The 13,983-nt window shown below is 54.4% G+C and overlaps 1 protein-coding gene across 4 annotated transcripts in view; it reads right to left on the bottom strand.

Annotated features, from left to right (window-relative positions):
- LOC119953246 (ras-related protein Rab-37-like) overlaps positions 1-13,983 on the bottom strand; it is a 506,036-nt gene that overhangs the window by 270,325 nt on the left and 221,728 nt on the right. The window contains exon 1 of one of the 4 annotated variants that reach the window (XM_038777290.1): positions 5,488-5,812. The exons of the other annotated variants lie outside the window; for them this stretch is intronic. Within the exon in view, the coding sequence (XP_038633218.1) occupies positions 5,488-5,607 (120 nt within the window). The 5' untranslated portion in view covers positions 5,608-5,812. Of the gene's footprint in view, positions 1-5,487; positions 5,813-13,983 lie in introns of those variants that run through there. 4 annotated transcript variants of the gene reach the window in all.

Genomic DNA, 13,983 nt, shown 5'->3' with positions numbered 1-13,983 from the left:
CTCGCCGAATTCCTAAGGGAACTTAATAATTTGTCCAATGACTGTAATTACCAAGCGGTTACCGCGGCTGAACACAGGGAACTTGCGGTACGCGATGTTTTTGTAGTGGGCCTCAGGTCTAACAATGTGCGCCAACGACTGCTGGAAAAGGGGGCCCAGGACTTAGAAACGACTGTGGAAGCTGCTGCCACGATGGAGGTCTCCTTCCACAGCCTTAACTCGTTCCCCGCGGACCAAATCATGGGCCCCCGACCAGCGACTCCCCCAGGCCTGTGCTACGCGGCCGCCCAGCCACCATGCTGACCCAGCCAGCCACTACGCTGCTCCAGCCAGCCACTATGCTGCTCCAGCCTGCCATTTCTGCGGCCAGAACCAGCACCCGCGGCAGCACTGCCTGGCCCGCAACGCAACCTGCAGCAGCTGCGGGCGAAAAGGCTATTACGCAAGAGTGTGCCTCGCTAAAAGGACCCCAGCTTCCAACTCCCCAGCGACTCGAAGTAATCGCTCCCCTCATTCGCAGGCCCACGGGGCCCGAAACGCTGCGGCCTATGCCCCGACACCGCCCCCTCCAGCCACGTGCGATCCATGGGGGCCGCCATCCTGGAAAACCTCCACCACGCGGCTGGCCACGTGCGACTCATGGGGGCCGCCATCTTGGACGCCATCTTCCTCGCCGCCCGCCACATGCGATCCACGGGCCCGATCGGCATCTCCGCGCTTGGACAACTCTGCGGAAGAATTCGAATTCGACTATGAACTCAGAGGGCAGTCATCACGGGACCACTCCAGCACAGCTGATCGAGCCGCCGACTACCTGCAACTCAGCGCGGTCACCCTGGACCAATCACGACCAAAGAATCTACGAAACTCGATGGCAGAGGTCCATATCAATGGGTACAAAACGCCATGCCTCTTCGACTCCGGGAGCACGGCGAGCTTCATACATCCAGACCTGGTAAGACGCTGTTCGCTCCCCGTTTTCCCCGTGCAGCAAACTATCTCACTCGCTTCAGGCTCCCATTCTGTCCAGATCCAGGGGCGCACGGCTGCGACACTCACAATCCGAGGCGCCAGCTACTCGAAATTCAAACTCTACGTTTTGCCTGAACTCTGCGCGCCACTCTTATTAGGCCTAGACTTCCAATGTAACCTCAAGAGCCTCACCCTCAGCTTCAGAGGGCCCCTGCCCCCACTCACGATCTGCAGCCTCGCTACGCTGCGAATCCCCCCCCTCCTCTCTTCGCCAATCTCACAAAGGACTGTAAACCCGTAGCCACTCGTAGCAGGCGGTATAGCCTGCAGGATAGGGTATTTGTCAGAACAGAGGTCTGAAGGCTACTCAGTGAGGGGGTTATAGGGGCCAGCAATAGTCCCTGGAGAGCTCAGGTGGTGGTCGTTAAGACCGGGGAAAAATTCCGTATGGTGGTCGACTAGTCAGACCATAAATAGATTTACGCTCCTCGACAAGTATCCCCTCCCCAGGATTGCAGACATGGTAAACCAGATCGCCCTCTTTTCCACCAGCTCCCAATCCGCCCGGAGGACCGCCACTACACGGCATTCGAGGCCGATGGCCGCCTCTTCCATTTCCTCCGGGTCCCTTTCGGCGTCACTAATGGGGCCTCGGTGTTCCAACGAGCAATGGGCCGAATGGTGGACCAGTACGGACTGCGGGCCACGTTTCCGTACTTGGACAATGTCACCATCTGCGGCTATGACCAGCAGGACCACAACGCCAACCTCCACCGTTTTCTCCAGACGGCACAGAAACTGAATCTCACGTACAACAAGGAGAATTATGCGTTTTCTGCACAACCAGACTAGCCATCCTCGGCTATGTCGTGGAAAACGGAGTCCTGGGCCCAGACCCGGACCGTAGAACTCCCCCTCCCCCATTGCCCCAAGGCGCTCAAACGGTGCTTGGGCTTCTTTTCCTACTACGCCCAGTGGGTCCCTCAATATGCAGACAAAGCCCACCCACTCTTTAGGGCCACACAATTTCCCCTGTCAGCTGAGGCACGCCAGGCCTTCGACGGCATCAAGGAGGACATCGCCAAAGCAGTCATGTGGGCGGTGGATGAATCCACTCCATTTCAGGTAGAGAGCGACGCCTCAGAGGTAGCTCTTGCAGCCACGTTAAATCAGGCCGGGAGACCAGCTGCATTTCTCTCCCGTACCCTCTCCACTTCAGAACTCCGACACTCTTCAGTCGAGAAAGAAGCACAAGCCATTGTGGAGGCTATCCGTCACTGGAGGCACTACCTCGCAGGTAGGAGGTTCACCCTCATCACCGACCAAAGATCGGTTGCCTTCATGTTCGACAACTCACAAAGGGGCAAAATTGAAAACGACAAAATTCTGAGGTGGAGGATCGAACTCTCCACCTACAATTACAATATCAAATATCGACCCGGGAAGCTCAACGAACCTCCGGATGTCCTATCCTGCGGGACATGCGCCAGCGCGCAGATCGACCGATTAAAAGTCATCCACAATGACCTCTGCCACCCGGCTCGCCCACTACATCAGGGCCCGAAACCTGCCTTTCTCCAACGAGGAGGTAAAAGCGGTCACCAGGGACTGCCCGATCTGTGCGGAGTGCAAACTGCATTTCTATAGACCAGACAGGGCCCACCTGGTCAAGGCTTCTAGGCCCTTTGAACGCCTCGCGATTGATTTCAAAGGGCCACTCCCCTCAACTAACAAGAACGTTTACTTTTTAAACGTCGTAGACAAGTTCTTCCGTTTCCCATTCGCTATTCCGTGCCCCAACATGACCTCCCACACAGTCATTAGGGCCCTGCATAGCATCTTCTAGGGGCTGATTTAGCTCATTGGGTTAAATCGCTGGCTTTTAAAGCAGACCAAGCAGGCCAGCAGCACGGTTCAATTCCCGTATCAGCCTCCCCGGACAGGCGCCGGAATGTGGCGACTAGGGGCTTTTCACAGTAACTTCATTGAATCCTACTCGTGACAATAAGCGATTTTCATTTTCATTTCATTTCACCCTGTTTGGTTTCCCAAGCTACGTACACAGCGACCGGGGTTCGTCATTCATGAGCGACGAGCTGCGTCAGTACCTGCTCGACAAGGGCATTGCCTCGAGCAGGACTACCAGCTACAACCCCAGGGGGAACGGGCAGGTGGAAAAGGAGAACACGACGGTCTGGAAGACCGTCCTACTGACTCTCCGGTCTAGAAAGCTCCAAGTCTCCCAGTGGCAGGAAGTCCTCCCAGACGCGCTCCACACTATTAGGTCCCTTTTGTGCACGGCAACCAACCAGACCCCTCACGAGAGGCTCTTCATTTTTTCCAGGGGCACCACCACGGGGGTCTCACTTCCGGCATGGCTGAGGACGACGGGCCCCGTACTTCTGAGGAAACACGTCAGGGCGCACAAAACCAACCCCCTTGTTGAAAAGGTGCGCCTGCTCCACTCCAACCCCCAGTACGCATTCGTCGAGTTCCCTGACGGCCGTCAGGACACGGTATCCCTCCGGGATCTGGCACCCGCTGGATCCAGCGCCCCCTCTACCCCCACAGAAGAACCTCTCACCCTGCACCCCATGCTGCCGCCCCCTCATGCTCCCGAGCCCGCGAGCTCGCTCCACCAGTTACACGCACCCACGCCGGCCAGCCCCCAGCGCCCCCAGTCGAACCAGGAGCGTATGAAGCTCGGATACAACCCTCCCTGGAGTCCGCCATCGTACCCCAGCACACAAGACCCATCCAGCCACCGCAAGAGGCTGCAACCCCGGTGCTCCGCAGATCACAACTGACAGTTCGACCGTCGGACAGACTGACGTTGTAGGCCACCACCCCCGCCGGACTTGATTTTTTTTTGCAGGGGGTGAATGTGGTGAATGTAATATATATATATATATATGTATATATGATAAATCACACTGTCTTTGTAAGAGCAGTAGTGCTATCCTACCACTAGGGGGAGTAGCTCTGGGAGTACTCAGGAACTTGTACTGGGCTCCACCCTTGACTCCGCCCATGACTCCTCCCCCTAGTGCAGCTGTATAAATACCCTTGTCCAGAGTCAGCCTGAGTTCACTAAGAGTTCATCAACGGGTAACAGGCTGGCTCTGAAGTAAGTTGATTAAAGCCTAGATTCATATCGGAAACACGTGTCTGGTGAATTGATGGTTCCATCAGGTACTGTGTGCAATTCTGGTCACCACATTATAGGAAGGATGTGATCGCACTGGAGGGGCTGCAGTGGAGATTCACCAGGATGTTGCCTGGGATGGAACATTTAAGTTCTGAAGAGAGGTTGGATAGGTTTGGGTTGTTTTCGCTGGAGCAGAGAAGATTGAGGCGCGACCTGATCAAGGTGCATAAGATTATGAGGGGCATGGGCAGGGTGGATAGGGAGCAGCTGTTTCCCTTAATTGAAGGGTCAGTTATTAGGGGAGACAAGTTCAAGGTGAGGAAAAACATTTTTACCCTGAGAGTGTTGACGGTCTGGGAGGGTGGTAGAGGCGGGATGCCTCACATCATTTAAAAAGTACCTGGATGAGCACTCAACATTCAAGGCTATGGCCCCCGTGTTGACAAATGAGATTAGTTTGTCAGGTTAGGTGTTTTCCAGGCATCGATGCAGACTCAATGGGCCAAAGGGTCTCTTCTGCACTGTATTGTTCTGTAATTCTGTGAAAGAATGGGAACGTGGGTTGAATTGAATGGTCCTTTCAGAGAGCTTGTCCATGCACAATGGGGTGAATGGCCTTCTGCTGGGCTGTAAGAGATCAGGATTCTCCTGAAGGGGCTGCAGTGTGACTGACAACGTTCCTGTGGCAGCAAGCAAACATTCCTCAAATAAACAGGGCACATACAGCACCCCACCCCCATCCAAGGCCACCTCACCTCAAATGTGCACATTACCCTGCCCCTCCCACTCTGTCATCCTGGCCCAAATGATCTAACTCAACCCCAACAGGGATTCCGACCACACAATGCCAAGCCTCAGAGGGAGAAGAGGCAGGGAGCAGGGTGGAATCTTATCTGAATTAGCACCAACTTTCTGTAACAGGACAGTCCACAAACATGCCAAAGTCTCCTGCACCTGAAGCTGTAGAGCTGGGGGTGGAATGGATTCCTCCCCCCTTCAGGCTAGTAGAGGTAAGACGGGAAGAACAGCCTCAAGTTCACGTTGCAAGATTCTAAGCTTAAAAAAAGATAAAAACAATTGTTTCCAAAATGATTTTTTACTCCCAGCTGATGAAAAAGATCCTGAGTCAGTGTGTGATCTGCCAGGAGAAGGGGAAGCTGCTTTTTCTGGCTGAGGCTGGGGCTTAATCTCATCCCTTTACTGCTCTCCTTCCTGTTTCTCACACAACTCAACCACCAGTTATTGTTTGCTGAACATTCACAGCCACCCACAGGGTTAAACTCCCAATTTGCTGGATCTTTCTGCTGTGAGAAATGTATATTTTCCGATGTGGAGTGAGATTTAGGAGTGAATAAAAATGTACACACCTTGTAAGTCAGCTCGGCGATGTTTCTGCAGGAGCTGGATGGCTGGAGGGGAGATTCCGCGGCTCCGTTGGACAGCTCGGCGCTGCCTTGCCTCAGGTGGGAAGTCTTTTTTCGGGGCATAGCAGCTTCAGAGACAGCAAGAGGAAAGCTTGGTGACGAGAACCGTCGCGGCGGCAGGAATGAAGCGAGAGCAAATCCCCTCCCGGGGGCTGCGGAGCCTCTCAGTGTGAGCTGGGAGAGGGGGCTCCAGGCACAGTCAACCCCATGATTCAAAACTCAGTCCTTCCACACACACAGCGAGGTCTTGCGAAGTGCTGTGTGTGTGTGTGATCCACAGCTGATCATCTCAACACACACAGGGAGGGGCTGGGAGATGTGTCATCAACATTTTTACTTTCAGTTTAACTCTGACAAGGAGCCCTGAGCTCCAACTCTCCATGTTACACTCCATCCCCACTATATTGTTATTTCAATGTACTGGTCCCTCAGGAAGAGATTTTTAGGTGACAGTCCACCCCGCTCCCAAAAACATTCAGTGCAAGGTCCCCACACCCTTAACACCCCCTGAACCCCCCCCCCCCCCCCCACACACACACACCCTTAACCCCTGTGGTAGTCACCACTGATGTATATACTGTATATAATTACGGTAAGGCCCCTGTACTACAGGTAGGGGGGTAGATCCCTGTCTGTTGGCTCCGCCCAATAGGCAGAGTATAAATATGTGTGCTCTCCGTACAGCAGCCATAGGGGCAGCATGGTAGCATTGTGGCTGGCACAATCGCTTCACAGCTCCAGGGTCCCAGGTTCGATTCCGGCTTGGGTCACTGTCTGTGCGGAGTCTGCACATCCTCCCCGTGTGTGCGTGGGTTTCCTCCGGGTGCTCCGGTTTCCTCCCACAGTCCAAAGATGTGCAAGTTAGGTGGATTGGCCGTGATAAATTGCCCTTAGTGTCCAAAATTGCCCTTAGTGTTGGGTGGGGTTACTGGGTTATGGGGATAGGGTGGAGTTGTTGACCTTGGGTCGGGTGCTCTTTCCAAGAGCCGGTGCAGACTCGATGGGCTGAATGGCCTCCTTCTGCACTGTAAATTCTATGATTCTATGATTTTGTCAGCTGCTGTAGGAGGCACACTGATGGAACCATCAATTCACCAGACACGTGTTTCCGATATGAATCTAGGCTTTAATCGACTTACTTCAGAGCCAGCCTGTTACCCGTTGATGAACTCTTAGTGAACTCAGGCTGACTCTGGACAAGGGTATTTATACAGCTGCACTAGGGGGAGGAGTCATGGGCGGAGCCAAGGGTGGAGCCCAGTACAAATTCCTGAGTACTCCCAGAGCTACTCCCCCTAGTGGTAGGATAGCGCTACAGTGCTTACAAAGACTGTGAATTACAGTATATATATATATATATATTACATTCACCACATTCACCCCTGCAAAAAAATCAAGTCCGGCGGGAGTGGTGGCCTACAATGTCAGTCTGTCCGGTGGTCGAATTGTCCGCTGTGATCTGTGGGACTCCTGGAGCACTGAGAGCTTCATTCACCCTGATACGGTAAGGCACTGCTCCCTCGCGGTACACCCCGCTAACCAGAGAATCTCCCTGGCCTCCGGATCCCACTCCGTGGCGATCCGGGGATACTGCATCGCCACCCTCACCATCCAGGGCGTGGAGTTCAGCGGCTTCTGCCTCTACGTCCTCCCCAACCTCTGCGCTGCATTGCTACTCGGCCTGGACTTCCAGTGTAACCTCCAGAGCCCAACCCTGAAATTTGGCGGGCCTCGACCACCCCTTACAGTTTGCGGCCTCGCGACCCTTAAGGTCGACCCACCTTCCCTTTTTGCAAACCTAACCCCGGATTGCAAATCCATCACCACCAGGAGCAGACGGTACAGCACCCAGGACAGGACCTTCACCAGGTCTGAAGTCCAGCAGCTGCTTTGGGAAGGTATCATCAAGGCCAGCAACATCCCCTGGAGAGGGCAAGTGGTAGTGGTCAAAACTGGGGAGAAAAACAGCATGGTCGTTGACTACAGTCAGACCATCTCGACAGTGGACCTGAATTCTGCCTACCACCAGCTCCCCATCCGTAAGGCGAACTGCCCATACACGGCGGTCGAAGCAGACGGCCGCCTTTACCACTTTCTTAGGGTTCCCTTTGGCGTCACCAATGGGGTCTCGGTCTTCCAATGGGAGATGGACCGAATGGTTGACCGGTACGGACTGCGGGCCACTTTCCCGTACCTGGACAATGTCACCATCTGCGGCCACAACCAGCAGAACCATGATGCCAACCTTTCCAAATTTCTCCACACCGCCATTCTCCTCAACCTCACGTATAACAAGGAGAAGTGCGTGTTCAGCACGAACCGCTTAGCCATCCTTGGCTACGTGGTCCACTGCCTCAAGGCCCTCAAGCAATGCCGGGGGTTCTTTTTGTATTACGCCAAGTGGGTCCCAAACTATGCAGACAAGGCCCATCCACTCATTCAATCCACCACTTTTCCCCTGACGGCCGAACTCATCAGGCCTTCAACCATATCAAAGCCGACATCGCCAAGGCCGCAATGCGCGCGGTTGACGAGACGCTCCCCTTCAAAGTCGAGAGCGATGCATCACACGTCGCTCTGGCCGCCACCCTCAACCAGGCAGGCAGGCCTGTGGCATTCTTTTCCCGCACCCTCCATGCCTCCGAAATTCGGCACTCCTCCATCGAAAAGGAGGCCCAAGCCATCGTTGAAGCTGTACGGCATTGGAGGCATTACCTGGCCGGCAGAAGATTCACTGTCCTCACTGACCAATGGTCGGTAGCCTTCATGTTTAACAACACGCAGCGGGGCAAGATCAAAAACGATAAAATCTTGAGGTGGAGGATCGAGCTCTCCACCTACAACTACGAGATTTTGCATCGCCCCGGTAAGCTCAACGAGCCCCCCGATGCCCTATCCCGAGGTACATGTGCCAGCGCACAAGTGGACCGACTCCGGACCCTGCACGACAATCTCTATCACCCAGGAGTCACCCGATTTTACCATTTCATCAAGGCCCGCAATCTGCCCTACTCCATCGAGGAAGTCAGGGCGATCACCGGAGACTGCCAGGTGTGCGCAGAGCGTAAACCGCACTTCTACCGGCCAGACTGTGCGCACCTGGTGAAGGCCTCCCGCCCCTTTGAATGCCTCAGCATGGACTTCAAAGGGCCCCTCCCCTCCACCGACCGAAACATGTACTTCCTCAGTGTGGTCGATGAATATTCCCGATTCCCCTTTGCCATCCCATGCCCCAACATGACGTCTGCCACCGTCATCAAAGCCCTTAACACCATCTTCGCTCTGCTTGGCTTCCCTGCCTACATCCACAGCGACAGAGGATCCTCATTCATTTTTTCCAATTAAGGGACAATTGAGTGTGGCCAGTCCACCTACCTGTACATCTTTGGGTTGTGGGGGTGAAACCCACGCAAACACGGGGAGAATGTGCAGGTGAACAGACAGTGATCCAGAGCTGGGATCGAACCTGGGACCTCGGCGTCGTGAGGCAGCAGGGTTAACCCACTGCCCCACCGTGCTGCCCAGGGGATCCTCATTCATGAGCGATGAGCTGCGCCAGTTCCTCCTCAACAGGGGCATTGCCTCGAGCAGGACGACCAGCTACAACCCCGGGGAAACGGGCAGGTGGAGCGGGAGAATGGGACAGTCTGGAGGGCTGTCTAGCTGGCCCTACGATCCTGAAATCTCCTGGCCTCCTGCTGGCAGGAGGTCCTCCCCAACGCACTCCACTCCATTCGTTCGCTCCTGTGTACCGTGACTAATGAAACCCGCCATGAACGTCTCTTTGCCTTCCCTAGGAAGTCCACCTCCGGGGTTTCGCTCCCAACATGGCTGGCAGCTCCAGCACCCGTTCTCCTCTGTAGACACGCTCGACTCCACAAGATGGACCCATTGGTTGAGAGATACAGCTACTCCACGCCAACCCACAGTACGCTTACGTAGCGCATCTCGACGACCGCCAAGACACAGTCTCTCTCAGGAACCTGGCACCAGCTGGTTCCGCACACACACCCCCCTCCCCCCCCCCCTCTGCCCCGGCACCACCCTCCCTTCCCCTGGCGCACCCCACTGCAGCCCCCGCTCAAGGACAATCCATCCTCACCTTGCTCCCACCCGGGGATGAAGAGGATTTCGACACGCTCCGGAGTCACCGAAGACCAAGCCGCCGCCTGAGTCGCCACCAACACTGCGGCGCTCTCGACAGCAGATCAAGGCACCGGACCGCCTGAATTTGTAATATTCTTTGTGATTTTAAACAACTTTCTGTATATAGTTCTCCGCCATCCCCACTAGACTCATTTTGTAACAGGGGGTGAATATAGGAGTCACCACTGATGTATATACTGTATATATATATGTGTTTTACAGTAAGGCACTACAGGTAGGGGGGTAGATCCCTGCTTGCTGGCTCCGCCCAGTAGGCGGTGTATAAATATGTGTGCTCCCCGTACAGTAACCATTTCGTCAGCTGCTGTAGGAGGCCACACATCTCAGTGTAATAAAGCCTCGATTACATTCTACTCTGTCTTCTCATATTGATAGTGCATCAACCCCCCCACACCGCCTTAACCCCCCACCCCATTAACCCCCCCACACACACCCTTAACCCCCCACACACCCTTAACCCCCCACACCCCTCCAGCCCTACCTGACCCTCCAGCCCTACCTGCCTCTCCAGTCCTACCAACCCCCCCAACCCTACCGAACCCCCCAACCCTACCCGACACCCCCCAACCCTACCCGACCCCCCTCAACCCTACCCCCCCCCCCCCCCCCCGCCATTGGGGAAGCTCATACTCCTGAAGATTTTTTGAAGTGTGTGCAGCCACTCTCTCTCTGTCTCTGTTGCTGCTACTGTTTCCAGTGTTGAGCTGCATGGAGGAAGGAGGGAGAGGAAGGAGGAGAGTGGAGCGGATATGTTGCTGGAAATGGCAGACTGGGGTGGGATTCAGGTCAAGGATGGAAGGCAGGCCTACTTGGTGCTGTATCGGCAAAGATTGTGTTCCGCCGCCTGCAGCTCGAAGTGAATTGATGGTGGCCTGCTACTGGAGGCTCTGGGGGTTGGCCCCTTGGACTGTTGAAGTAGACGTTGGGATTTTGGTACCTTTCTGCTGACTTTTATCTGTTTTGGAGAGACTGTCTGGTGGCCATTTTCTGGATTGTTGGTGAATTTTTCAAGCTTCACCGGGTGTCAGTGAGTTTTGTGTCGGACACTGTTTTGTTACACTAGGATTGACTTTTTGGACTTCTGTATTGATTTATTACTGTTGTTTTTGTCTATGTTGTTAAACTGCTCTGCTTACAAATGGTCCCTTACCAGTTGGGCAGGTTACCACGGTTCTGTGAAGGAAGGTCCCTCTCTCCTCTGCCATGCCCTGGTGTGCATCTTTCCAGTGGTCTGTGCTCCTTGCGGAGGGGGCCTTTCTTGCGATGTGAGGCTATCAGGCTGGGAGGGGAGGGAGAGGGAGGGGGTGGTGAGCGAAGCGGCCGTTTTCCAGCTTCATGGCGAGCGGTCTGGAACTGTTCAAACCCTCCTTTGTGGGAGGGGAGGGTTTTTCTTTTCCTCTCTCTGTCCCTATTGCTGTACCCTGAGGCGGTGTGTCTCTTTCCGGTGGTCTGTACTCCTTGTGGTGGAACCTTTCCTCCAATGTGAAGCTCCCGTCGAGTGGGGTGGGGGGGGGGTCATTGGTGTCGCCTCTCCGGTGGTCTGTGTTGCTCGCCTGGCCTCAGCGGTCACTTATCCGCCATTATGGGGTTGCTGTTGGGGACAGGGGGTGATTGAGTACGTATACTTGTGTTTTTTTTTGTACTTAATGAATGTTTTTGACATGTTACTGTTTTCTGTTCTCTTTGACTGTACTGCTTCTAAATGCTGGTGAGTTGTTTTGATGTTGATCGGCCATACACGTGCTGTAGGAAGAGATCCCTCTCTCTTCAGCCACTTACCGCAGCGGGGCGGGATGAGGGGAAAATTGGCTATATGCTGGCTTTTAGCCGCTGGCCTGTTTAATGGTCATTGTTTTGAGCTGCATTATGGCCCCTTTGTGGGAGAGGGGGGAGTTTCTTACCCTCTCTCTCTCGTACTGTGCCCGATGTTGGTGTGCCCTTTTTCGGTGGTCTGTGTTGCTTGCTGGAGCTCCTTTTCTGTTGACGTGGGGCTGCCATTTGGGATGGGGGTAGTTGTATGTGTGTGTGTACTGAAGATATTGTTCCTTACGACTGCTTTCGATATGTGAAGTGTGTTGAGGCCTTGTGCCTTGCGATTGTTTTTGATTGTAACTGTTGAAGTGTGTTGAGGCTTTGTGCCTTGTGACGGCTTTTGATCTGTAACTGTTGAATTGTTATTAAACCAAAATACACACTCTCTCTGTCTCTATTGCCGCTACTGTTTCCAGTGTCTGTTGCTGCTACTGTTTCCAGTGTTGAGCTGTGATGCATGATCAATTACACAAAGACGAGAGTTGAATGCAATCAAGGCTTTAATAAACTAAGATGTGGCCTCCTACAGCAGCTGGCGAAATGGCTGCTGTACAGGGAGCACACATATTTATACTCCGCCTACTGGGCGGAGCCAGCAGGCAGGGAACTACCCCCGTACCTGAAGTACAGGGCCTTACCACAAATCACCTAATATATACATCAGTAGTGACTACCACATTCACCCCCTGTTAAAATTGAGTCCAGCAGGGTGGAGGAGAACTACATACAAGTACATGTTTTAAAATACAGAGAGAAAAAAACATTGAGTCCAGCGGGGTGGAGGAGAACTATACAGAAGGATGATGTTTCAAGAATCCCGATCAAGTTACAGGTTCAGTCGGTCCGGAGTCTTGATCTGCCGCTGGGAGCGCCGCAGTGGTGGCGGAGATTCCGGTGTCGGTCTGGTCCTCGGTGACTCCAGGAGCGTGTCAAAATGCTCGTCATCCTCGGGCGTGGGCAGGGGGAGGACGGATTGTCCTGGGGCGGGAATTGCGGCTGGGTGCGCCAGGGAAGGGGAGGGTGGTGCCGGGCCGGAGGGGTGTGTGTGTGGAACCTGCTGGTGCCAGGTCCCTGAGGGAGACAGTATCTTGGCAGCTGTCGGGGTACACTATGTAGGCGTACTGTGGGTTGGCATGGAGTAGCTGTACCCTTGCTTACGAAGGAGTATGGGTCCTGGAGCTGCAAGCCAAGTCTGGAGCGACACCCCGGAGGTGGACTTACTGGGGAAGGCAAAGAAACGATCATGGGGTGTGTCATTAGTCACAGTGCATAGGAGCGCCCGAATGGAGTGCAGTGCATCGGAGAGGACTTCCTGCCAGTGGGAGGCCGGGCGATTTCTGGACTGTAGGGCCAGCTGGACGGCCCTTCAGACCGTCCCATTCTCCCTCTCCACCTGCCCGTTTCCCCGGGGGTTAGAGCTTATCGTCCTGCTCTAGGCGATACCCTTATTGAGCAGGAACTGACGCAGCTGATCGCTCATGAATGAGGATCACCTGTCGCTGTGGACAAAGGCGGGGAAGCCGAACAGAGCAAAGTTAAGGGCTTTGATGATGGTGGCAGGCGTCATATCAGGGCAATGGATGGCAAAGGGGAATCTGGAGTACTCATCGACCACACTGAGGAAGTACGTGTTACAGTCGGTGGAGGGGAGGGGTCCTTTGAAGTCCATGCTGAGGCAATCACCAGGTGCGCACGGTCTGGCTGGTAGAAGTGCGGTTTGCACTCCGCACAGACCTGGCAGTCTCTGATGAGAGGGGTGCCCTGACTTCCTCGACAGAGTAGGGCAGATTGCGGGCCTTGATGAAGTGGTACAAACGTGTGACTCCCGGATGACAAAGATTGTCGTGCAGAGTCCGGAGTCGGTCCACCTGTGCATGGACACATGTACCTCGGGATAGGTCATTGGGGGGCTCGTTGAGCTTACCGGGGCGATACAAAATCTCGTAGTTGTAGGTGGAGAGCTCGATCCTCCACCTCAAGATTGTATCGTTTTTGATCTTGCCCCGCTGTGTGTCGTTAAACATGAAAGCTACCGACTGTTGGTCAGTGAGGAGAGTGAATCTCCAATGCCACTCCAATGCCTCCAATGCCACACAGCTTCAACGATGGCTTGGGCCTCTTTTTCGACGGAGGAGTGCTGAATTTCGGAGACATGAAGGGTTCATGAAAAGAATGCCACAGGCCTGCCTGCCTGGTTGAGGATGGCGGCTAGAGCGACGTCTGATACATTGCTCTTGACTTGAAATGGTAGCATCTCCTCGACTGCGTGCATCACGGCCTTGACGATGTCAGCCTTAATACGGTTGAAGGCCTCGGCCGTTAGGGGAAAAAGAGTGGATTGGATGAGTGGGCGGGCCTTGTCCGCATAATTTGGGACCCACTGGGCGTAGTAAGAAAAGAACCCCAGGCAACATTTGAGGGCCTTGGGGCAGTGGGGGAGGGGGAGTTCCATGAGGGGAT

The sequence above is a fragment of the Scyliorhinus canicula genome, chromosome 18 (genome assembly GCF_902713615.1).
Source record: "Scyliorhinus canicula chromosome 18, sScyCan1.1, whole genome shotgun sequence".
Lineage (NCBI taxonomy): Eukaryota > Metazoa > Chordata > Chondrichthyes > Carcharhiniformes > Scyliorhinidae > Scyliorhinus > Scyliorhinus canicula.
The sequence above is the reverse complement of the archived record's forward strand: the minus strand, read 5'-3'. Positions and strand labels throughout refer to the sequence as shown.